The sequence below is a fragment of the Pogoniulus pusillus genome, chromosome 41 (genome assembly GCF_015220805.1).
Source record: "Pogoniulus pusillus isolate bPogPus1 chromosome 41, bPogPus1.pri, whole genome shotgun sequence".
In the NCBI taxonomy this organism is placed as follows: Eukaryota; Metazoa; Chordata; class Aves; order Piciformes; family Lybiidae; genus Pogoniulus; species Pogoniulus pusillus.
This window is the reverse complement of record NC_087304.1, coordinates 724,013-747,716: the sequence shown is the minus strand read 5'-3', so window position 1 is coordinate 747,716 and position 23,704 is coordinate 724,013. Positions and strand designations below refer to the sequence as shown.

The following is a 23,704-nucleotide window of genomic DNA, read 5'->3' as shown; positions in this document are numbered from 1 at the left end:
TGGAGTCTCCTCTGGAGACTTTCAGAACCCACCTGGGTGGCCCTGCTCTGGCAGGGGCTTGGGCTGGATCTCAGGAGGTCCCTTCCAGCCTCTGCGGCTCTGTGATTTGTTTCCTTCCTGTTGTGAAGGGTTTGTTTGGGGTTTAGGGGACTGAATATGAGGCTGAATTTAAAAGGGGTTTAAATAATTTAATGTTATATACAAACAGAATTTCCCCCCCCAGACCTTATCTACAGTTAACCTACACAAGTTCTGTGTATGCAGTTGTGAAATTACTTTACAGAATGTCTATTTACAGCAGGAATCAGGAATTTGGTAGAGGTTTGGAAAGGTTTTGGATAGAGACTCTTGTGGCATGAAAGTGCCACAGGTAAAGTCACTGAGAGTCTATGCTGCTCAAATCGAGATCGCTCAGTTACTCACTAGTCAGAGTCACAGTCTCTGTGGTCCCAACTATGGGTAGCAAAAGCCACGCTGAATAGTTCAGTTCAGGTATTATTGGGGCGCGCTGTCTGAGGAGGCTCCGCGGGCACGATCAGGCTGGGAACGCTGGGCTGGAGCGGCTCTGGCCGGGAGCACCTTGGTCAAATTTCCCCTGGGCCGGTGCGAAGTGCCCTGGGCTGGAACCATGCAGCGGCGATGGCCCCAAAGGCGGCAAAGAGGCTGGGAGCAGTGGGTGGGGGAAGGTGGCAGGAGCACTGAATTGCCCTTTTTATGAGACGTGGGCCCGAGATTGATGGTCCTTGGCCACTGTCCAACAAGAGTCTGGCAGCAGGCCAAAACATGCCAAATAAGGTAGGGTCCACAGGTGCGATAGCCCCAAATATGGCGGGGGCTCAGGTGGGCCCACACCCTAGGCGCGTGAGCTTACACAACTGTTTCCCCCAGGCCTGCAGGCAGGGCAGGCCGCACTTGAAGGCGCCAGGCTTGTTGTGCTCCTTTGTCCCCTTAATTTGTTTTCCCCTGGTTTAGACAGAAAAACACCCTTCGAGGGGAAAACATGTCCGGGCAAGCACAGACTTGTAAACAGAGCCATCTGCGCCTATGTGGCCCTCCACCACGCTTCCTTTTACAAGGCTGCGGCAGAGTGAAAGCCTTTTGGTGGCAGCAGCACCAGCCTTGTTCCTGGAGGCTGTCAGGAAGATGGCAGGGACAGGTGGTGGCAGCAGCACTGCTCCTGGGCACAGCTCTTCCTGGGTAAGCTCTGAAGAGGAGTTTAAGGTAAACAAATTCCAGTTCAGGGTCTGAGGTCTGCAGAGAGCTGACACCAGGGAGCAGTTGGCTGTGGCACGGCACTTTGCTTGTGCACAGCTGAGTGCTGCTGGATTTGTGTCTCCTGGGGGCTCATTCTGAGTGCCTCACAGAGCTGTCTGCAGTCTGCTCCTTCCACACTGCAAAACCTGCTCTGATGAACTGCACAACTCAAAGGGGCTCACCAGGGTGCTTGGGGCAGGATTTGTTGCCATCAGCCTCAGCAGTGTCTTGTACTGCTGGAGGGAGACTGTTGGCTGTTGCTACAACAGAGGGTCACAAAGATGCTGCCAGGGCTGGAGCAGCTCTGCTGTGAGCGCAGATGGAGGGAGCTGGGGGGGTGCAGCCTGCAGAGAAAGCTCCAGGGGACCTCAGAGCTGCTGCCAGTGCCTGAAGGGAGCCTGCAGGGAGGCTGCAGAGGGACTTGTGCTGAGGGAGGCAGAAGAAGGGGGAATAGTTTGGGGCTGAGGCAGAGCAGGGTTAGAGTGGAGCTGAGGAAGAAGTTCTTTAGGGTGAGGGTGGTAGGAGCCTGGCACAGGCTGTCCAGGGAGGCTGTGGCTGCCTCCTGCCTGAGCCTCGCTGAGAGGTGTCCCTGCCCATGGTGGGGAGGTTGCAGCAGATGAGCTCTGAGGTCCCCCCCAACCTGAGCCGTTCTAGGGTTAGATGTGGGGGGTTTGGCTGTGCAGCTCTCCTGCCCTGGGAGCTGCAGGAGGCTCTGCACAGCAGCAGGTACCAAACAGTTCTATTTTGGGGAGAAGCTTCTCCTAGCCAGGGGCATCATCGTTGCAGAACCCTCACATGAGCCAGGGCCGAGTTAATTTTAGCTGCCTACCGGTCAGCGAGCATGGAGCCCGCAGGGGAAGCCGAGGAGCTGGGAGCCGAGGCCGAGCCGGCTGCAGACGCAGTGCTGGAGGTCGGAGGGAGACTCTTCGAGGTCAGCCGCAGGGCGCTGGCAGCTCACAGCCCTTACTTCCGAGCGCTGTTCTTCGGGGGGGCGAGGGAGAGCTCGCAGCGCCACATCGTGCTGCGGGGCATGGCCCCGGGGCCGTTCGGGGCCCTGCTGGACTTCACCCGCACGGCTCAGCTGCCCCTGGGCCCGGAGAACGTCACCAGCCTGCTGGAGGCCGCAGACTTCCTGCAGCTGGAGAGGGCCAAGCTGCTGTGCGAGCAGTTCCTGCAGCGGCAGCTGCACGTCTGCAACTGCCTGGGGCTGCTGCGCTACTGCGGCCGCTGGGCGCTGCCCGCGCTGGGCACCGCCGCCCGCGGCGTGGCCCTGACGCACTGGCGGGAGCTGATGCGGCAGGAGGAGTTCCTGGCACTGCCCAAGGACGCTCTGCTGCAGCTGCTGTGCAGCGACGACCTCTTCGTCCCCCGCGAGGATGTGGTGTTCGACAGCGTCGTCAGCTGGGTGCTGGAGGACCCTGCCGCCAGGGAGGAGGACTTCCTGGAGCTGGTGGCCGCCGTCAGGGTCAGCTCCCTCAGCCTGTCCCTCCTGGACGCCCTGGTGAAGCGCAGCCAGCACCCCGGGGCCGCGGACCCCCTGGGCAGGCTGCTCAGGAAGCTGGACAGATGCCCTCCGGCCAGCTGGCAGCGCACGGAGCTGGCCCCCGCCGCGCCTCGCAGCTACGACACCCTCTACGTGCTGGGAGGGCAGCACGACCGGGAGCAGCAGGAGCTGTTCCTCTTCCAGCCCAAGACAGGCACCTGGCAGGCCTGCGCCCCCCTGCAGCGCAGGAACCTCACCCAGTGCGCAGTGGCAGCAGTAGGTAACGCGCAGAGGTGGGCTGGGAGCAGCAGAGCTGCAGAGCCCCCAGGGCAGGAGCTCAGCTGCTGCTCCTCCACGGCTTGCTCGGGGTTGCTGAAAGCTCCTTTGGGTTGCTGCTCCCCCAGGGGAGGGTTTTGCTGTGGCCGGGCTGGCTGTGGGCTCCCATGCAGCAGAGGCTGCTGAGCTCCTTGCCCAGCCTCAGCTGGAGAGGGTCCGATGGCTTCAGCAGCAGATCTGATTTGTCTGCTCCTGCGTGGTGGCTCTGCTGGGTGCTGATGTCTGATGTGGAGTTGAAGTTACTCTGGGCTGTGAAGGCTCCATAGAATCACAGAATGGTTTAGGTTGGAAGGGAGCTCAGCTCCAACCCTCCTGTGCCACAAGCAGGGACACCTCCTACTGGAACAGGTCGCTCAAGGCCTCATCCATCCTGGTCCTGAACACCTCCCTGGGCAACCTGTGCCAGTGTCTCACCACCCTCAGTCCTTCCCAATACCCAGTTTCAATCTGCCCTCTGCCAGTTCAAACCCATTCCTCCTCCTCCTGCCATTCCCAGACCTTGTCAATAGTCCCTCCCCAGCCCTCCTGGAGCCCCCTTCAGATCCTGCAAGGTCTCCTCCAAGCCTTCCCCTCTCCAGGCTGCAGAGCCCCAACCCTCTCAGCCTGTGCTCAGAGCAGAGCTGCTGCAGCCCTCTGAGCCTCCTCTGGCCTGGCTCCAACACTTCCATCTCCTGCTTGTGCTGGGGGATTGGATTTGATTGGAGATTTTTGAAGACCACTCAGTGGCTTCCCTCACATGGTGCTGGTGCCAGCCCTGTGCAAGTGGGAGTCTGGGCATGAGCTCCCCAGAGCTTCTCTGTTGAATCAGAGAATTGATTGGGTTGGAGAAGCTCTCTGAGCTCATCCAGTGCAACCCCAGCCCAGCCCCTCCATGGGCACCAGACCATGGCCCCAGCTGCCATGGCCACAGGGCTCTGCCGCACCTCCAGCCAGGGGCACTCCACCACCTCCCTGGCAGCCTCTGCCAGGCCCTGACCACTCTGGCACCACAGACATTTTTCCTCCTCTCCAACCTGACCCTGCCCTGGCACAATTCCAGGCTGTGTTTCCAGGACACTGTTTGAGAGTGAGAGCAGACTCAGAAAGACTTGGGAAGAGTTGGAGCTGTGCAGCCTGGAGAGAAGGCTGCAGGGAGACCTCAGAGCTGCAGTTCAGTACCTGCAGGGGACCTGCAGGCAGCTGGGGAGGGACTGCTCAGAAGGGCCTGTGGGGACAGGCTGAGGGCAGTGGTTTGGCAGTGGAGCAGAGCAGAGTTAGGTTGGACATCAGGAGGGAGCTGTGCACAGTGAGGGTGGGGAGAGACTGGCACAGGCTGCCCAGGGAGGTGTGGTGGAGGTCTCATCCCTGGAGACATTCCAGGTCAGGCTGGATGTGTCCCTGTGCAGCCTGCTCTGGCTGGAGGTGTCCCTGGTGGCTGCAGGGGTTGGCCAAGCTGCCCTTGGAGGGTCCCTTCCCACCCAGTGCCACCTCTGAGCTGTGACCTCCTGCACCCTGCAGGCCCAGCAGCTCTGAGCAGCTGCTGAATTGGACCCACGGGAGGCAGGAATTTGCTCAGCCTGCTCCTCGTGGGTCCAGCCCAGGGAGAGGAGAGGGCCCAGGAGCAGCTCCAGCCCCAGTGCCACTGCTGCCTCTCTGCTCTCCCTGCAGGGAGTTTCCTCTTCGTGACCGGAGGCTCTTTCCGGGAGCACTTTGAGTGGTTCAGTGTGGATTGGGTCCTCATCTACAGCTGCCTGGAGGACAGCTGGCAGCAGGGACCTGCCATGAAGCTGTCTCGCCACAGCCACTGTGCCGTGGGGGCAGGGCTGTACCTCTACGTGCTGGGGGGCAGCACGGACGAGGGCCCCGTGCCCGCCGTGGAGCGCCTGGCGCTGCAGCAGCCCGAGTGGGAGAGCAGGAGCCCCATGGCCCAGCCCGTGGAGCGGGGAGCTGCAGCCAGCCTGGGCACCAGCATCTACGTGGTCTGTGGCCTGGACGAGCGGGGCCATGTCTACCGCGGCGTGCAGAGGCTGAACACGGAGACCGACAGCTGGGAGGTCATCTCGGCCTCCCCCCTGCCCAGGTAAGGGAGAGCCTTCTGGAGATGGCAGGGAAGGAAGATGCTGGTGTGGGTCCTGCTCCAGGAAGAGGTTGGGCTGGAGGCAGCCAAAAGCCCTCAGCCACACACCTCTGGGACTGCTCGGACAGGAACGAGGAGCAAGGTCACACAACACAGAACTGAGTAGGAATTGTTCTGCCTGAGGGCAGGAAGGGTCTGAAGAGGGACCTGGGTAGGTTGAATCCGTGAGCTGAGGTCAACAGGGCCAAGGGCTGGGTCCTGCCCTGGGCTCACAGCAACCCCAGGAAGGCTCCAGGCTGGGGCAAAGTGGCTGGAAAGTGCCCAGCAGGAAAGGCCCTGGGGGTGCTGGGTGGCAGCAGCTGAAGGTGAGCCAGAGAGTGCCCAGGTGGGCAGGAAGGGCACCACAGCCTGGACTGGCTCAGCACTGGTGTGGGCAGCAGGAGCAGGGCAGGGACTGTGCCCCTGGACTGGACACTGGGAAGCCACAGATGGAATCCTGGGGTCAGTTTTGGGTTCTCCACTGCAAAAAGGACATTGAGGAGCTGGAGCAGCTCAGAGAAGGGCACAAAGCTGGGGCAGGGTCTGCAGAGCAGGGCTGGGGAGGAGCAGCTGAGGGAGCTGGGGGTGAGCAGTGTGGAGCAGAGGAGGCTGAGGGAGACCTCATTGCTCTCTGCAGCTCCCTCAGAGGAGGCTGCAGGCAGGTGGGGGTTGGGCTCTGCTGCCTGGGACCAGGGGACAGGAGGAGAGGAAATGTCCTGGAATTGTGCCAGGGCAGGGCCAGGTTGGAGAGGAGGAAAAATGTCTTTGGTGCCAGAGTGGTCAGGGCTGGGCAGAGGCTGCCCAGGGAGGTGATGGAGTGCCCCTGGCTGGAGGTGCTGCAGAGCCCTGTGGCCATGGCAGCTGGGGCCATGGTCTGGTGCCCATGGAGGGGCTGGGCTGGGGTTGGACTGGGTGAGCTCAGAGAGCTTCTCCAGCCTGAGGGCTCAGGGCCCAGCTCCCAGCTGACTCTGCAGGTCTCTCCCCAGGTATGACCTGTGTGGCACTGCCCTGCACGGTGCCCTCTACACCTTCGGGGGGGGAGCTCTGCGGCTGGACGTGGAGACAGCTGAGTGGACGCCGGTGCCGGAGGAGTGCCTGGCCCAGAAGTTCTTCATGGGCTGCAGCACTGCCAACGGCCGCATCTACCTGCTGGGGCAGAGGAAGGGCAACGGTGCCCTGCCTGTCGTGGTCGTCTTTGACCCCTACACCGACGAGTGCCAGGTGACAGAGGACAAACTGCCCTGCCCCCTGCCCATCCGCGGCTGCGTCTCCGTGCGCAGGTTTGATGCCTGAGCAGTGCCGGCCCCGACGCAGCCGCAGGCTGCTGCAGCTGCTGGGGCTTAGGCTGCCTGAAGTCCTGTCTGGGAAGTGATTCCCTTTGCAAACTGCTTCCTCCCTGCGGCTCTTCCCCTCCCTCCGCTCGCCCACTGGCGCTGAAGCAGAAGCCGGAGAGCTCTGTGCACACAGCGCCTGGGGGGTCGTGGGGAGCAGGGGTTGGTGCTGCTGTGCTGCAGCACTCCCCAGGGGGATGCCAAATAAAGGCCTGCTCTGCCCTGCAGCCTCTGTGCCTCTGTCCCGTGCACAGCTGGGAGAGGCAGGAAGGTCACTGCTGGGAGATGCTGTGGGAGAACAGATCACAGTGATGGCAGGGGAGGAGCCCACGGCAGCATCTGCCAGCTCTTGGTGCTGGAGGGCAGCCACCCACCCAGCCAGGCAGGGCTGGAGGGCAGCCACCCACCCAGCCAGGCAGGGCTGGAGGGCAGCCACCCACCCAGCCAGGCAGGCAGGCAGCGCTGGAGGGCAGCCACCCACCCAGCCAGGCAGGCAGGCAGGGCTGGAGGGCAGCCACCCACCCAGCCAGGCAGGCAGGCAGCGCTGGAGGGCAGCCACCCACCCAGCCAGGCAGGCAGGCAGGCAGGGCTGGAGGGCAGCCACCCACCCAGCCAGGCAGGCAGGCAGTGCAGTCAGGCCACAGCAGTGCCTCTGCCATCTGAGCCTGGCAGAAACAGGTTTCCCAGCTTACTGCAGCTGAAGTTGCCTCGGAACCATGCCCAAACTGGGGCACTGCAGAGTCTTGGTTTCAGTTTCCTTTGTCCCCTTTGGGCTCATTGCTGTAGAGAGGCAGAATGAAAATGCCCATCCCAGGGCCCTGAAGGGAGGGTGCAGGAGCAGGGACTGGAGTGGGCCTGAGGAGCAGAGGTGCTGGGCAGGGCCGCGGGCAGCACTGGGGAGTGGTTTGGAGTGGGGGGATTGAGGCAGCCTCAGGCAGTTTGCAGGTGACTCTGGCCTGGCTGGCAGTGCTGATCTGCAGGGCAGAGGCTGTGCTGAGGGATGTGCCCAGGCTGCAGCCGTGGCAGAGCTCATCTGCCTGAGGCTCAGCAAGGCGAAGGGCTGGGTCCTGCCCTTGGGTACAGCTGCCCCAGGAAGGCTCCAGGCTGGGGCAGAGTGGCTGGAAAGTGCCCAGCAGGAAAGGCCCTGGGGCTGCTGGGTGGCAGCAGCTGAAGGTGAGCCAGGGAGTGCCCAGGTGGGCAAGAAGGGCAGCAGCAGCCTCATACGGGTGAGGCCAGTGCTGAGTCCAGTTCCAGACACTGCAGTATAAGAAGGACATTGAGGGTCTGGAGCATGAGCAGAGAAGAGCAATGAGTTGGGGAGGAGTTTGGAGAGCATCTTGTGAGTGGTTGAGGGAGCTGGGGGTGAGCAGTGTGGAGCACTGAGGGAGCCCTCATTGCTCTCTGCAGCTCCCTCAGAGGAGGCTGCAGGCAGGTGGGGGTTGGGCTCTGCTGCCTGGGACCAGGGGACAGGAGGAGAGGAAATGTCCTGGAATTGTGCCAGGGCAGGGTCAGGTTGGAGAGGAGGAAAAATGTCTTTGGTGCCAGAGTGGTCAGGGCCTGGCAGAGGCTGCCAGGGAGGTGGTGGAGTGCCCCTGGCTGGAGGTGCTGCAGAGCCCTGTGGCCATGGCAGCTGGGGCCATGGTCTGGTGCCCATGGAGGGGCTGGGTTGGGGTTGCACTGGGTGAGCTCAGAGAGCTTTTCCAACCCAACCAAGTCAGTGGTTCTGTGAAGACAGAAGATGAGAGCAGGAACAAGCTGTAAGGAGGTGAAGTCACCCAGGCCTCAGCTGCCCACTGAAGTGTTTGTGCTGGGAGGCTCTTCTGTGCCAGCTGTGAACAAGAAGCCTCAACAGCATGAGTCAGTCCCTGCGGACACTTCTGTCTCCATTCTAGTTTCTGATTGAAAGGCTTCAGCTGCTCTCAGGACCCCTCTGCCTGGGGAGTGGATCCTGGGACCCTGGAGTGGCTCAGCTCAGAAGGCAGCTCAGAGATCATCTGCTCAGCTCCCTGCCATGCCCAGGGACTCCTCTCAGCCAGACTCAGCTGCTCAAGGACTCATCCAGCCTGACCCTGAACATCCCCAGGCAGAAGGCAGCCACAGCGTCCCCAGGCAGCCTGTGCCAGGCTCTCACCACCCTCACACCAAAGAACTTCTTCCTCAGCCTCATCTCCAAACCATTCCCCTTGTTCTGGCCCAGGCCCCCTCAGCACAAGTCTCTCTGCAGCCTCCCTCCAGGCACTGGCAGCTGCTCTGAGGTCCCCTGGAGCCTTCTCCTCTGCAGGCTGCACCCTCCCAGCTCCCTCAGCAGTGCTCACAGCAGAGCTGCTGCAGCCCTGGCACCATCCCCAGCAGCTCTGTGCCCTGCCGGGGCCAGCAGAGCTGTCACTTGGCCAGGCCAAGGAGGCTGAGCCCTCCCCGGAGCCTGACTCCCACACTCCACCCCTCCAGGCTCCTCTGTGTGGCTGCCGAGGAGCCCCTGGGTGAGGGCTGCAGAGGCTCCTGGCGTCTGCTGCAGCTCGAGGCCATTAAAGCTTCCGCAGTTGCCATTTATTGTCTCGGCGCCCTGGGGCTGAGCTCACCACAGTGAGGTGCCAGAGCAGCAGCAGCTCGCTCAAGCTCTCTTCTGCTTACAGTGGGACTCTGCTGGCAGCCCTGGGCTGCTCCTGGGTGACTGAGCAGAGGGGCAGTACAAAGGGTGCCAAGGAACGGTGCCAGCAGGAGGAGGGCAGAAAGCATCTCCTAGAGGGACTGGCCCTAGGAGCACTGTGCTGGATTCCAGCCAGGCAGGGGCTGGTTCCTAGGCAGACACCTGTGGGCCTGCCTGGCCTCTGCCCCTGGCCCTGAGCAGCCTCCCTGCTCTGGGAGCCTGCCCAGCTCCTGCTTCTCTGCAGCCAGCCTGGGGCACTGCTGGCTCTCGGCTGGGCCCTCTGCCTCGCTGCCGGTGCTCTCCTCGGTGTCGCTCCTGGCGTCCTTCCTTCTCTGCGGGACAGAAAGGTGCTGTGCTGCTGTGCTGCTGTGGTGCTGTTTTGCTGTGGTGCTGTGGTGCTGTGCTGCTGTGCTGCTGTGGTGCTGTTTTGCTGTGCTGCTGTGCTGCTGTGGTGCTGTGGTGCTGTGGTGCTGTGCTGCTGTTTTGCTGTGGTGCTGTGGTGCTGTGGTGCTGTGGTGCTGTGCTGCTGTTTTGCTGTGGTGCTGTGGTGCTGTGGTGCTGTGGTGCTGTGGTGCTGTGGTGCTGTGCTGCTGTGCTGCTGTGCTGCTGTTTTGCTGTGGTGCTGTGCTGCTGTGGTGCTGTGGTGCTGTGGTGCTGTTTTGCTGTGGTGCTGTTTTGCTGTGGTGCTGTGGTGCTGTGGTGCTGTTTTGCTGTGGTGCTGTGGTGCTGTGGTGCTGTGGTGCTGTGGTGCTGTTTTGCTGTGGTGCTGTGCTGCTGTTTTGCTGTGGTGCTGTGGTGCTGTGGTGCTGTGGTGCTGTGCTGCTGTGCTGCTGTGCTGCTGTGCTGCTGTGGTGCTGTGCTGCTGTGGTGCTGTGCTGCTGTGCTGCTGTTTTGCTGTGGTGCTGTGGTGCTGTTTTGCTGTGGTGCTGTTTTGCTGTGGTGCTGTTTTGCTGTGGTGCTGTGGTGCTGTGGTGCTGTGGTGCTGTTTTGCTGTGGTGCTGTGGTGCTGTGGTGCTGTGGTGCTGTGCTGCTGTGCTGCTGTTTTGCTGTGGTGCTGTGGTGCTGTGGTGCTGTGGTGCTGTGCTGCTGTGGTGCTGTGGTGCTGTGCTGCTGTGCTGCTGTGCTGCTGTGCTGCTGTGCTGCTGTGCTGCTGTGGTGCTGTGGTGCTGTGGTGCTGTGGTGCTGTGGTGCTGTTTTGCTGTGGTGCTGTGGTGCTGTGGTGCTGTGGTGCTGTGGTGCTGTTTTGCTGTGGTGCTGTGGTGCTGTGCTGCTGTGCTGCTGTGCTGCTGTGCTGCTGTGGTGCTGTGCTGCTGTGCTGCTGTGCTGCTGTGGTGCTGTGCTGCTGTGGTGTTGTGGTGCTGCGGTGCTGTGATGCTGTGGTGCTGTGGTGCTGTGGTGTTGTGGTGCTGTGCTGCTGTGCTGCTGTGATGCTGTGGTGGTGTGGTGCTGCGGTGCTGTGATGCTGTGGTGCTGTGGTGCTGTTTTGCTGTGGTGCTGTGGTGCTGTGCTGCTGTGCTGCTGTGCTGCTGTGCTGCTGTGCTGCTGTGCTGCTGTGGTGTTGTGGTGCTGCGGTGCTGTGATGCTGTGGTGCTGTGGTGTTGTGATGCTGTGCTGCTGTGATGCTGTGGTGGTGTGATGCTGTGGTGCTCTGCCAGGCTTCCCTGGGTGCTCCTTCCATGCTCCATCTGGGCACACCAAGGGGCTCCTGCTGTGCCAAGCCACACGCTGGGTAGCGAGGAGAGAGGCCTGTGGGTGGCTCCCACCTCACTAGGACACAGCTGCCGAGCAGAGGTGAGCTGCTGCTCTGATCTCTGAGCACACAACCCCCAACACCTGGCTTCAGAAGCTCCTGGGCCCCATTTCTCCCCCCAGAGTCCCTGCCAGCCCTGGTGGCACCAGAGGAGCCAGAGACTCTGCGCACCTCACCACGGAGCAGGATGCTGGAGACCATCTGAAGGATCAGGCAGGACCAGAAAAGGTGCAGCAGCTGCAGCAGCAGCAGCAGGAGGCTGAGCAGGCAGCTCACGGGGAACAGCTGGAACTTGCTCACAAAGTAGTAGTAGGTGCTGTGGAGAGAGGGAAGGAGGAGGCAGGGGCACAGGGCTGGGGCAGGCCTGGCACTTTCACACCTACGAGGGCCAAGCTCTGTCTGGGCAGCTGCGTGGCTGCTGTGCCCCCAGGAGCTGTGCCATCAGGCTGCTTGCTCTGCCCAGCCCTCACAAAGGAGGCCCCAGGTCGAGAGCAGCTCTGTGCTGTGGTGGCTTCTGCAGCCAGGTCCTGCAGCAAGCACCAGGAGCTGGCAGCATTGCTCCTGAGGCAAGTCTGGAGAGGAGCAAGGGCAGAAATGAGTCCCTGAGGGCCCCTGAGTGAAAAGAGCAACTTTTGAACCTGGGTTAGGGAGCAGAGCAGCTGGGCAGGGCATGAGGGGTGGCAGGAGCCACTGAAACTGTCACCAGCTGTGGGGACAGTAAGGAGAGAGGCTCTGAGGTGGGCAAAGGAAGCAGACAGGAGATGGCAGTGGCTGTAGGAGAGACGTGGGGAGTGCTGCTGGGAGCTGCAAGGGCCCTGAGCTGTGGCACCCAGGACACTGTGGGAGCTGCTGCAGGGGGCATTTGCTCTGCTCTTGTCTTCCCAGGCAGCTGCTTCTGCAGCAGGGCAGGCTTAGGCTGGGCATTAGGAGCATTCTCTCCCAGAGGGAGGTCAGACACTGGAGCAGGCTTCCTGGGGAGAGCAGGGTTGGACTGGAGCTGAGGACGAAGCTCTTTGGTACAAGGGTGGGGAGAGCCTGGCACAGGCTGCCCAGGGAGGCTGTGGCTGCCTCCTGCCTGGGGATGTTCAAGGCCAGGCTGGGTGAGGCTGTGCTGGTGGAGGTGTCCCTGCACATGGCAGGGGGCTGGAGGAGAGGAGCTCTGAGGTCCCTTCCAGCCTGAGCCATTGTGGGATGCTGTGATCTGTGCCAGCAGCTCATGAGCACATCTGCTCCCGGCAGGAGGCAGCCCCGGGCACAGCTGGCATGGGGCAGGCTGGGGCAGAGGCTGTGTCTCTGGGTGAACTGATAAAGTCAATTCATTAACTCACAGTATCACCAAGGTTGGAAGAGACCTCACAGATCATCTTAAAGCTCTGCTCACAGAATCCCATAATGCCAGCTTGGACAGGACCCCCAGGGTCATCTGCTCCAACCTTCCCAGGGGCATGCAGTGGGAATGAACTGCCCCAGCAGCCTGCCAGGCTGAGGCTTGACACTGCCCAGTGCAGGGAACCCACCACTTGCCTTGGCAGCTGACTGCAGTGCCCAGCTGTGCTCAGGGGAAGCATTTCCCTCTGGAGTCCAGTGGGAACCTCCCCAGCAGCAGCCTGTGCCCATCACCCCTTGCCCTCTCATGGCACTCCTGGCACAAAAGGAGTCAGCACCCTCCTGGCTGCCACCCTTGATGTCCTGGCCCATAGTGATGAGGGCTCCCCTGAGCCTCCTCTCACCAGGCTGAACAACCTCAGTGCTGGGGAATCACAGGGCAGGTCCTCAGGGCTCTGATCCCTCTCCAGGCCCTGCTCTGGACACCTCCCAGCCTGTCTGCATCCCCTTTGGCACAGCAGGGCCCACGGCTGCCAGGCTTCGGCTGGGTCCCTGCCCTTGGGCGCCTCAGCTCCAGCTGCTCAGGCTCTGAGCTCGCCGGGAGGGTGCCCCCCGCACGGGCTCAGCCCCGCAGCAGCCTCAGCCATGCCCATGAGCCCCGAGCAGACTCACAGCGCGGGGAAGAGCAGGAGCCGGGAGCTGAGGAACACCAGGGCGAAGGCCACGAAGGCTGCGTCGCAGAGCCGGCGCCAGCGCAGGTACAGCAGCAGCTTGGCCAGCTGCAGAGACACAAAGCCACAGCCTGGTCCTGCCGGCCCCAGCAGCCCCTGGGACGTGTCCCAGCCCTCCCTGAACCTGCCCCTGTGGCAGTCGCTCAGGCGGTGCCTGGCGTGTGGCAGCAGAGCCATGTGCAGGGAGGAGCTCAGCTCCCAGGGGCACCACAGCACCAGCACAGAGTCATGGAATGGGATGGGTTGGAAAGAGCCTTAGAGGTCAGCCAGTTCCAGCCCCCCTCCCACCAGCCTGGCCTTGAACACCTCCAGGCAGGGCACATCCACCACCTCCCAGGGCAACCTGTGCCAGTCTCTCCCCACTCTCAGCAATTTCCTCCTGATCTCCAGTCTCAGCCTACCCTCCTCAAGCTTCAGTCCAGCCCCTCTCACCCTGCCACTACAAGATCTGCAGCCCCAGTGAGGGGACCTCACCTCCAGAATGTAGTCAGAGGCATCGTGGAGCACTATGACCATGGCACCAAAGCGGAGCATGTTGGCACAGTAGGACACGGAGATCAGAACGATGGTGGCAGTGTGGTGGATGATCTGCTCCTTAAAGTCCTGGCATGAGGAGAGTCTGAGTCAGTCTTGCCTTGACCTGCCAGTGCCTGGCCCTGGCTGCTGCTGCCTCCCTGGGGCATGGCAGCCCCCCCCACGAGCCATCAGCGCTCCCCAGCTCGCTCGGCTCCTGCACAGGCCCAGGAAGGGTGAGCACCTTCGTGGCCAGTTGGTGGCAGGTGACATCTGCTGAGGGTCGCATCAGTGCAGGGATGTGAGAAGGCTTTTTGTCACCTCCCATCAGTCAATCTGCCCTTCAAGAGGTCCTTTCTCCTCAGCCCATATTTCCCCCAGGCCCCTGCGCTGTGCTCTGGAGCTCTCTGTGCTGACACCAGGAGCTTGGGGACCTGACCGTGGGAGCAGAGACTCTCGTGGTGGGGGGCACCAAGCCAGTGCCTTGCAGCTGTGCTGCTGTGCCTCACCTTCCTCTTCACGTCGAAGGGCAAGGTGACCACCAGGGAGCAGTAGAAGGAGAGTTCCAGGAGGTAGAACCAGCCCAGGGCAGGGGGCAGAGGCTGTGAGACAAGGGAGAGGCAGCAGTGGTGGGGAAGGCTCTTCCCGGGCAAAGCCTTCCTCTCAGCAGGGCTTGGCCATGCCTGACCTGGGAGCTCCTCACCACTGTCGGTGGTGCACTGCCAGGCTGCAGCAAAGCCAGGAGCAGCCCTGGGGGCAGCTCTGAGGGCAGCTGAGATCTGCCTTCTGCAGGGAACCAAACCTCTCTCATCTCCATCTCTACTCTGAGGAGCCAGAGGTTGTCCTGACCCCCCCTTTGTTGTCCACACACACAGAGCCCCTTCCAGCCAGGCCTGGGCTCCAGTGCAGCTCCCTGCAGGAGTGCCTGGCAGGGCAGGAGCTCTGTGTCTGCTGTGCTGTGCAGCAGCTGAGAGGAGCTGGCCAAGAGAAGTGCAGCCTGGGGCAGAGCTGAGGCAGCAGCAGAGGGGGACAGAAAGAGAAACTTCCTCGGCATGAGGGCAGGCAGCAGCAGGGCAGCTCCCAGGGGGGCTGTGGGCTTATCCCTGAAGGCTTTCCCAGCTGAACTGGAGAATCCCAGAGTCCCAGCATGGTGCAGTGGGAAGGCAGCTCTGGAGCTCAGCCAGTGCAAGCCCCTGCCCCAGCAGGGCACCCACAGCAGCCTGCCCAGCAGCACAATGCCATGGGGGGTTGGAAGCTCTGCAGAGAAGGAGCCTCCACAACCTCTCTGGGCCTCCAGCACCCTCACACCAAAGCAGCTTCTCCTCCTGTTCAGAAGGAGCCTCCTGGGTTCCAGTCTGTGCCCATTGCCTCTTGTCCTGTCCCTGAGCACCACAGAGCAGAGTCTGGCCCCAGCCTCTTGCCCCCCACAGGGCCTTTAGCTCCTGCTGAGCACTGATCAGATCCCCTCTGGGGCTGCTCTTGTGCAGGCTCTGAGCCCCAGGGCTCAGCCTTTGCTCCTCTCAGAGCTGTTCAGGTCCCCTCAGCACCTTCGTGCCCCTCCACTGGACTCTCTCCAGCAGTTCTTTGTCTCTTTCAAACTGGGCAGCACAGAACTGGACTCAGTTCTCCATCTCCCTCACCTGTCCTGGGCTGCCTGGGTGGCAGCACAGCCTGACCTGGTGTCAGCCACCCCTACCCATTGGGCATCACCAGCAAACCTGCTGAGGGTGCCTCTGCTGCCTCTGCCCCTTCACCCAGGTCGCTGATGAAGATGCTGGGCAAGCCTGCACCTGGTACTGAGCCTCAAGGAGCACCACAAGCTACAGGCCTGCAGCTGGACCCTGCCCTGCTGATCACAACCCTCTGAGCTGTCCCTCAGCCAGGTGCCAGCCCAGCTCCTGCCCACTCATGCCACCCACACTTCCCGAGCTGGCCTCTCGGAGTGCCATGGCAGGCAGTGTGCCAAGCCTGCTGCAGCCCAGGCAGGCACCAGCCCCTGCTGTGCCCGCAGCTCCCCAGCCCCTCACACCCCCTGCAAGGCTGCCAGCTTACCCCAGCAGGCTTTGCCCTTGCTGCATCCATGTTCATCACTCAGCACAGCCCTGGGCAGCCTGGCCTGAGCCCACAGCTGAGTGCTGCCAGCAGGAGGCTGGGCAAGAGCCCTCCTGCTGCCTCTGCAGCATCACTGCTGCCAGGATGCCATGCACCTGCTGCTCACCTGCTGTGGGTAGTTCAGCCAGCACAGGGTGGGGTCCCAGACCCAGGGCTTCTGTGCAAAGAGAAGGCAGCAGTGAGGCCTCCAATGGCTCCTGTGGCCTCTGTGCAGCAGCACTTCAAGATGTCAGAGTGCCCAGGGCAGGTGCAGTCTGCCCTTCAGCTTTGGAACAAGAGGTGGTCAAGATGCATTTGTCATAAGCAGGTGCAGAGTATGTGCCAGGCAGGTGCCACACAGCAGCCACAGTCAGGACAGGCCTGCTCCTGCCTGAGCTGCAAGGGCTGTGGGGGGAGTATCAACCTTCAATGGTCCCAGGCACAGAGCAAGCCATGGCAGGGGCACTGCCTCCTCACCAGCTCCACCCAGGGGAGACTGCTCTGCTGGGTCAGGCCTGCTCCACACCCCTGAGTTAGCTTTGTTCCCACGGGCATGGCCATGGATGACCTTTGGATGGGCTCTCTGAAGTGGCCCAGACCCATCAGCCTCACCTGCTGGGAACGAGGAACCCTTGCAAGGTGGCACTGCCCAGCACCCCCTGCTGAAGTACTTACATCATAGAGCAGAGCCAGCCCAGAGAAGAAGGAGGTGAGATAGAAGGTGAACCTCCAGCTGAAACAGAAAGCCAAGGAACTGAGAGCTCCTGCGAGCTGCAGCTGCAGCCAGGCTGCTGCAGAGCAACCCAGGCAGCCCTGGGCAGGGCTTTGCAGCAGCTCAGCTCTGCTGCCACATGCACAGATGCTGCCCCACAGCCCAGCCAGGCCCTGCTCTGCTCCACGCTGGGCACAACCCCCAGTGGACAGCATTAGACAGGATGCAGCAGGGAGGGGATTCTGCTCCTCTGCTCTGCTCTGCTCTGCTCAGCCTTCACCTGCAGCACTGTCCCCAGCTCTGGAACCCAGCACAAGGAGAGGCTCCAGAGGAGACCACAGAGATGCTCAGAGGCTGAAGAGCCTCTGCTGTGGGGACAGGCTGGGAGAGTTGGAGCTGTGCAGCCTGGAGAGGAGAAGGCTGTGGGGAGACCTTGGAGCAGCCTTGCAGTGCCTGAAGGGGCTGCAGGAGAGCTGGGGAGGGACTTTGGGCAAGGGCTGGGAGTGCCAGGCCAAGGGCCAATGGCTTTGAGCTGGGAGAGGGGAGAGTGAGAGTGGAGAGGAGGAAGAAATTCCTTACAGCAAGGGTGAGGAGAGCCTGGCACAGGCTGCCCAGGGAGGCTGTGACTGCCTCCTGCCTGGAGCTGTTCCAGGCCAGGCTGGAGGAGGCCTTGAGCAGCTGTGCTGAGGGAGCTGTCCCTGCCCATGGCAGGGGTTGGAGCTGGATGATGTTGAAGGTCCCTTCCAGCCCAACCCACTCTCTGGCTCTGTGCCTGTCTCCTCCTCTTGGGTGGGTGTTTGTAGGTCACAGCTGCAAAAGCTTTTACACCACAGCCTGTGGAAGACACTGAAGTGTGTTGGGGCCTTCAAGTTAAAAGTGGGCAGTTGCTTCTTCTTCCTCAGGTGCAGGACTCTGCCCTTGTCCTCGGTTGCTCTGTGCCCAGCTCTGTGCCCAGGGCTCTCTGGATGGCAGCACAGCCTGCAGCTGCCTCAGCCAAGCCTCCCAGCTCGATGCCAGCAGCAGTCCAACCAGGGCAAGTGCCCTGTGCCTTGGGAGGAGCAGGACAGGAGAGGGTGACCTGCTGGGCAGCAGCCCCGTGGAGCTGGGAGTCCTGGTGGGCTACCAGGTGGTCTCTTGTAGTACTGGGGCTGGAATCTTGGGCTCCTTGGTTCAGGGGCAGGGAGCTGCTGGGGAGGCTATGGCAAAGGGCTCTGGTCAGGGGAGCAGAACATGGCCCCTGTGTAGGAAGGCTGATGGAGAAGAGCAGCCTGAGGGGGAGCTCCCCAGTGCCCAGCAGTGCTTTAGGGGTGAGTGTCAGGAGGATGGGGCCAGCCTTTGATCAGTGGTGCCCAGTGACAGGACAAGGGGCAATGGGCCCAGACTTGACCACAGGAAGTTCCACCTGAACATGTGGAGGAACTTCTTTGGTGTGAGGGTGGCAGAGCACTGGAGCAGGCTGCCCAGAGAGGTGGTGGAGCCTCCTCTGGAGTCATTCAAAACCTGCCTGGACACCATCCTGGGCAGCCTGCTCTAGGCAAACCTGCCCTGGCCAGGGCTTGGGCTAAGTGACCTCCAGAAGTCCCTACCAACTGCTGCCATTCTGTGATGCTGCTGTGGTGTGCAGACCTTGCTGGGGGTCTCCATCATCTGGGGGTCTCCATCATCCACTCACCTGCACTCACAGAACTTCTTCATCAGCCTAGGGCGGTCCTGGGCCCGCCGGCGCCGGAGCCAGGTCTGCACCCTCTTGACTGGCAGATCACTCTGCTTGGCCAGGGAGATCAGATCCTCCTGGGAAAGAGAAGGGAAGCAGAACTGAGGCTGCCCCAGGCTGTGGCCACTTCCAGCTGCAGCTCAGCCACACCTCAAGGCAGGCTCAGCAGGCAGAGGCTTCCCTCCAGCCCCACACGCCAGGGCTCAGGGTCTGTGCTGTGCAAATCCATCCACACTCTTCTCCCAGCAGCAGTTGCAGAGAGCTGAGGGCACAAGGTTTGGGCCCTGGTGGCAAAGCAGTGATGGCTCACTTGGTGCCAGAGGAAACACCATGCAGCAGCTGCACTTTCATGGGCTCAAAGCACCGTTCCCAGCACAGGATCATGGAGGTGTTGAGTTTGGAAGAGACCTTTGAGATCACCAAGTCCAAGCACTCACCTGGAGCTCCCAATCCCATCACTGCTGCCACATGGCATCAGTCCCAAACCACCAAGCCTGCAGATGTAGAACTGAGCTGCAGACAAAGCAGCATGGCCAGAGATGGAGAGAGGGGATCCTGCCCCTCTGCTCAGACCTCACTTGCAGCACTGTGTCCAGCTCTGGAGCCCTCAGCACAGGAAGGACATGGATCTGATGGAGCAAGGTCCAGAGGAGGCCATGAAGATGATCAGGGATTTGGAGCAGCTCTGCTCTGGGCACAGGCTGAGGGAGCTGGGGGGGGTCAGCTTGGAGAGGAAGAGGTTCCAAGGAGACCAAAGCTGCCTGCCAGTGCCTGAAGGGGCTACAAACAGGCTGCAGAGGCACTGTTTGCAAAGGGCTGCAGGGGCAGGACAAGGGCAATGGCTGCAAACCAGAGCAGAGCAGAATGAGATTGGCTGTGGGGAACAAGTTCTGCACCAGGAGGCTGCTGAACACTGCAGAGGTTGCCCAGGGAGGTGGCTGAGGCCCCAGCCCTGGAGATACTCAAGGTGAGGCTGAGCAGGTCTGTGGGCAGCCTGCTCTGGCTGAGGATGTCCCTGCTGGGGGCAGGGTTGGACTGGCTGAGCTCTGGGGGTCCCTTCCAGCCCAGCCCACCCTGTGACCACTCTGTGGTGGAAGCACTGCAAAGATGAGCTCCTGAGCAGTGTTTAATGAATCTGGAGAAACCTCATGGACACCTAAGTCAGAAGTAATTTCAAGCCCAGGGAGCCATTATCTATGCCTAGGAAGTGGTGGGGAGTGGAGGTGACCCCAGCAGTGTTGGTCACAAGTGGTGTTCCCCAGGGCTCAGTGCTGGGGCCAGACCCTTTAAAGTCTTTATCGAGGACCTGGATGTCCTCTGACCAAGGACACCCTCAGATTGTCCTGGAGCACAGCCCTGTGAGCAGAGGCTGAGGGAGCTGGGGGGGTGCAGCCTGCAGCAGAGGAGGCTCAGGGCAGAGCTCATTGCTGCCTGCAGCTGCCTGCAGGGAGGCTGTAGCCAGGTGGGGTTGGGCTCTGCTGCCAGGCACCCAGCAACAGAACAAGGGGACTCAGGCTGAAGCTGTGCCAGGGCAAGTCTAGGCTGGATGTGAGGAGGAAATTCTTGGCAGAGAGAGTGATTGGCACTGGAATGGGCTGCCCAGGGAGGTGGTGGAGTGGCTGTGGCTGGAGGTTTTGCAGCCAAGCCTGGCTGGGGCACTTAGTGCCATGCTCTGGTTGGTTGGACAGGGCTGGGTGCTAGGCTGGGCTGGATGAGCTTGGAGCTCACTTCCAACCTGGCTGATTCTGACACCAAACTGGGTGTCAGTGCTGATCTGCTGGAGGGCAGAGGCTGTGCTGAAGGATCTGCCCAGGCTGGAGCCATGGCCAAGGTCACTGGGATGAGGCTCAACAAAGCCAAGGGCTGAATTCTGCCCTTGGGTCACAACTGCCCCAGGAAGGCTCCAGGCTGGGGGCAGGGTGGCTGGAAAGTGCCCAGCCAGAAAGGCCCTGGGGGTGGCAGCAGCTGAAGGTGAGCCAGGGAGTGCCCAGGTGGGCAAGAAGGGCACCAGCAGCCTGGCCTGGCTCAGCACTGGTGTGGGCAGCAGGAACAGGGCAGGGACTGTGCCAGTGCTGAGCCCAGTTTCAGGCACTGCAGTATAACAGACATTGAGGGTCTGGAGCATGAACAGAGAAGAGCAATGAGTTGGGGAGGGGTTTGGAGAGCATCTTGTGAGGAGCTGAGGGAGCTGGGGGGATCAGTGTGGAGGAGAGGAGGCTGAGGGAGGTAAAGCTGTGGTGCTGAGTGCCATGGCTGGGTGGTGCCCTGGCAGTGCTGCTCTCGATGGCCTTAAGGGTCTCTCCCAACCTACCCAATTCCATGGCTCCCAAGGATTTTGGCTCTGCTAAAAGCAAGGAGCTGTGGGGACAGAGACTCTGCCCAGGGTGCCCAGGGCTGCCCCTGTGCCCAGCAGGTCAGGGCTGCAGGGGCTGCAGTGCCAGACGGGTTGGGACAGGTTGAAATATCTCCTTGGGAGTCCTCTCCCCTGGCAGGTGGTGAGCACGAGGCTGCTGTGGTTGGGCTGGGGGCTCCTGGCAGGGGAAGGGTCTGCTGCAGGCCACACAGAGCCACTCACCTCCTCTGCAGTCCTGCCCAGCTGAGTGTAGAAGCTTTCCAGGGTGGCATTGGGCTGAACCTTAGGCCTCGGTTTGTCCCTCACATCCAACCTCCTGCCCACAGGCACAGCTATGGCTCTGCAGGGGAAGAGACTTCAGCCAGGAGAGGGCTTGTGTGGCACCGGAGAGCCAGGGGCAGCCAGCAGAGAGCTTCTGCCAGAGCCCTGCCTGGGCGTGGCTGCACTGCAGCAGGACTCCAGCACTGCAGCACAGCTCTGGCACTGCAGCACAGCTCTGGCACTGCAGCACAGCTCCGGCACTGCAGCACAGCTCTGGTACCGCAGCACAGCTCTGGCACCGCAGCACAGCTCTGGCACTGCAGCACAGCTCCAGCACTGCAGCAGGACTCCAGCACCGCAGCACAGCTCTGGCACTGCAGCACAGCTCTGGCACTGCAGCACAGCTCCAGCACTGCAGCAGGACTCCAGCACCGCAGCACAGCTCTGGCACTGCAGCACAGCTCCGGCACTGCAGCACAGCTCTGGCACCGCAGCACAGCTCTGGCACTGCAGCACAGCTCTGGCACCGCAGCACAGCTCTGGCACTGCAGCACAGCTCTGGCACTGCAGCACAGCTCTGGCACCGCAGCACAGCTCTGGCACTGCAGCACAGCTCCGGCACTGCAGCACAGCTCTGGCACCGCAGCACAGCTCTGGCACTGCAGCACAGCTCTGGCACCGCAGCACAGCTCTGGCACTGCAGCACAGCTCTGGCACTACAGCACAGCTCTGGCACTGCAGCAGGACTCCAGCACCGCAGCACAGCTCTGGCACTGCAGCACAGCTCTGGCACTGCAGCACAGCTCCAGCACTGCAGCAGGGCTCCAGCACTGCAGCACAGTTCCAGCACTGCAGCAGGGCTCCAGCACTGCAGCACAGCTCCGGCACCGCAGCACAGCTCTGGCACTGCAGCACAGCTCTGGCACTGCAGCACAGCTCTGGCACCGCAGCACAGCTCCGGCACTGCAGCACAGCTCCGGCACTGCAGCACAGTTCCGGCACTGCAGCAGGGCTCCAGCACTGCAGCACAGTTCCAGCACTGCAGCAGAGGTCCAGTACTGCAGCACAGTTCCAGCACTGCAGCAGGGCTCCAGCACTGCAGCACAGCTCTGACACCGCAGCACAGCTCCGGCACTGCAGCACAGTTCCAGCACTGCAGCAGGGCTCCAGCACTGCAGCACAGTTCCAGCACTGCAGCAGAGGTCCAGCACTGCAGCAGGACTCTAGCACTGCAGCACAGTTCCAGCACTGCAGCAGGGCTCTGGCACTGCAGTATGGCTCCAGCACCACAGCAGGGCTCTGGCATTGTCCTGGGTGCTCACATACCAGCCCGAGGGTTCCAGCACGACCCCAGGGGCCCAGATGAAGCCTGGAGCCTCTGCCAGGCCAAGGCTCTTTCTCAAGAGAGGTGCAGTAGCCCCACAGCAGAGGTGAGCAGTGTGGGACAGCCACAAAGGAAGCAGAGTTCCTCCTGCTGCTGAGGCCCTGGCTCAGCTTACACCTCCCTGTGCTGGAGCCCATGCTGGTCCTCCTCTCAAGGGTCCCAGGCAGCCCAAGACACCAAACCAGTGCCCAAGTGCCCCACGTGCTCTGTGCCCAGGATACCCAACTACAGGCTGCTGCTGGAGCCAAGGATGGGGCACACAGAGTCCCTGCCCAGAGTCCTGCTCTGCCTGCTGGGAGGTCCACCCACAGTGGCACAGTGCCCCATGACAACTGCTCAGGTCCTCCATCCCCTGCACCTGAGGCTGGTTGGTGCCTCCACGTGTGCCAGCCTCTGTGCTCCTGGAAAAGGGACCTAGAGCCCAGCCTGAGCCCATCTCCTGTGCTGAGCCATGTGGACCTCTCTTGTTTCCACACAAGTGCTGGTGAGATGCCAGTCGGTCCTCAGGATGCCCTGGAGACTGCTCTGAGTCCCTCAGCTGGGTGGCTGCCCACAGCCATGGCACTGGAGCACATCAGCCCTGACCAAACCAAGGCATACTGGTGCCAGGAGCATGGCAGAGGAGGCCAAGGAGCAGTGGTGTGAGCAAAACACTCCCATGGGGAGCTCTGGGACTGTGGCCTCTGCACTGAAAGGGAGGCACCTTGGGAGCATCCTCAAGGATCAGGCTGAATCCTGGCTCTGCTGCGTGCTCCTGGCACTGCTGGGCCCAGCAAGTTCTGTGTTGCAAGCTCCCACTTGGGACCTTCTCCAGAAGGACTCTGCCCCACAGCTAAGGCGTCGCTGGGTGACAGAACTGTCTCCACACCTGGTGGCACAGGCTGGGCTACAGCTCCAGGAGAGAGGGTAGGCAGGGCAGAGAGCTGCCAGACGAGTGCCAAGGGCCACGAAAAGCAGAGAGATTCCACATCCCTGCAGACAATTCTCTGTGCCCTTCATAGTGATGATGAAGAAGATGAAGTACCTGAAGGGGGGTGCAAGAAGGCTGCAGGGGGACTGTTCCCAAAGGCCTGCAGGGACAGGACAAGGGACAATGGTTTGGAATGAGAGCAGAGCAGACTGAGATTGGCTCTGAGGAGCAAGTTCTGCAGAGGTTGCCCAGGGAGGTGGCTGAGGCCCCAAGCCTGGAGATGTTCAAGGTGAGGCTGGGCAGGGCTGTGGGCAGCCTGCTCTGGCTGAGGATGTCCCTGCTGGGTGCAGGGGTTGGGCTGGGTGAGCTTTGGGGGTCCCTTCCAGCCCAGGCTGCTCTGCGGCGCTGTGAGCCAGGAGCAGCCGCCGGGAGCGCTGCACTCACCTCTCGAAGCTGAGCCGCACAGCGAGGAGGAGCAGGGCGCCAGGGATGCAGAGCAGGATGTCCTGAGGCTGTGGGTAGTGCCTGTCTGCAGAGTCCTTCAAGTCTTCCCAGGTAGCTCCAGGGGGCAGCCAGTGCTCGTGGTGCCAGAACCACGCTGACAGCCCCATCCTGCCCAGGCCGGCGGCACAGAGGTGCGGGATGCGGGCGGCAGAGAGGCTGCAGCTCGGCACGGCGCTGCCCAGCTCCTGCCTGCTCCCGTGGGCATGACTCCAGAGCAGCTGAAATAGCATCACTTGTCCTGACCTGCCCAGAGCCTGGGGCTGGGGTGAGATGTGCTAGTACAGGAAAGCAATGAGGTGGGTGTCAAGG

General features: G+C 61.8%; 2 protein-coding genes across 2 annotated transcripts; one reads left to right on the top strand and one right to left on the bottom strand.

Moving 5' to 3' along the window:
- Positions 1-2,054: 2,054 nt before the first annotated feature.
- LOC135192126 (kelch-like protein 23) lies at positions 2,055-6,716 on the top strand. Its single transcript, XM_064175020.1, has 3 exons — positions 2,055-3,017; positions 4,721-5,132; positions 6,155-6,716. The coding sequence occupies exons 1-3, from the start codon at positions 2,096-2,098 to the stop codon at positions 6,459-6,461; spliced, it is 1,641 nt and encodes a 546-aa protein (XP_064031090.1). The 5' UTR covers positions 2,055-2,095; the 3' UTR covers positions 6,462-6,716.
- A 2,333-nt stretch (positions 6,717-9,049) lies between these two features.
- LOC135192135 (ceramide synthase 4-like) lies at positions 9,050-23,502 on the bottom strand. Its single transcript, XM_064175035.1, has 10 exons — positions 23,336-23,502; positions 20,559-20,676; positions 17,942-18,060; positions 16,233-16,290; positions 15,685-15,735; positions 13,976-14,068; positions 13,428-13,556; positions 12,895-13,001; positions 11,068-11,212; positions 9,050-9,478 (listed from the first exon to the last, which is right to left on the bottom strand). Exons 1-10 carry the CDS (start codon positions 23,500-23,502, stop codon positions 9,254-9,256), a joined length of 1,212 nt encoding a protein of 403 aa, XP_064031105.1. The 3' UTR covers positions 9,050-9,253.
- Between the last annotated feature and the right edge of the window lie 202 nt (positions 23,503-23,704).

Excerpts from the sequence above, each read along its gene's own strand:
- LOC135192135 (XM_064175035.1), bottom strand. The coding sequence starts at position 23,502 with ATGGGGCTGTCAGCGTGGTTCTGGCACCACGAGCACTGGCTGCCCCCT. Across the intron at positions 16,291-17,941 it reads AAGAAGTTCTGTGAGTGCAG|CTGGAGGTTCACCTTCTATC; the intron begins GTGAGTGGATGA and ends TTTCTGTTTCAG. Across the intron at positions 11,213-12,894 it reads CTCCTGCTCTTCCCCGCGCT|CACCTACTACTACTTTGTGA; the intron begins GTGAGTCTGCTC and ends CTCTCTCCACAG.
- LOC135192126 (XM_064175020.1), top strand. The coding sequence starts at position 2,096 with ATGGAGCCCGCAGGGGAAGCCGAGGAGCTGGGAGCCGAGGCCGAGCCG. Across the intron at positions 3,018-4,720 it reads GTGCGCAGTGGCAGCAGTAG|GGAGTTTCCTCTTCGTGACC; the intron begins GTAACGCGCAGA and ends CTCTCCCTGCAG. Across the intron at positions 5,133-6,154 it reads TCGGCCTCCCCCCTGCCCAG|GTATGACCTGTGTGGCACTG; the intron begins GTAAGGGAGAGC and ends GTCTCTCCCCAG.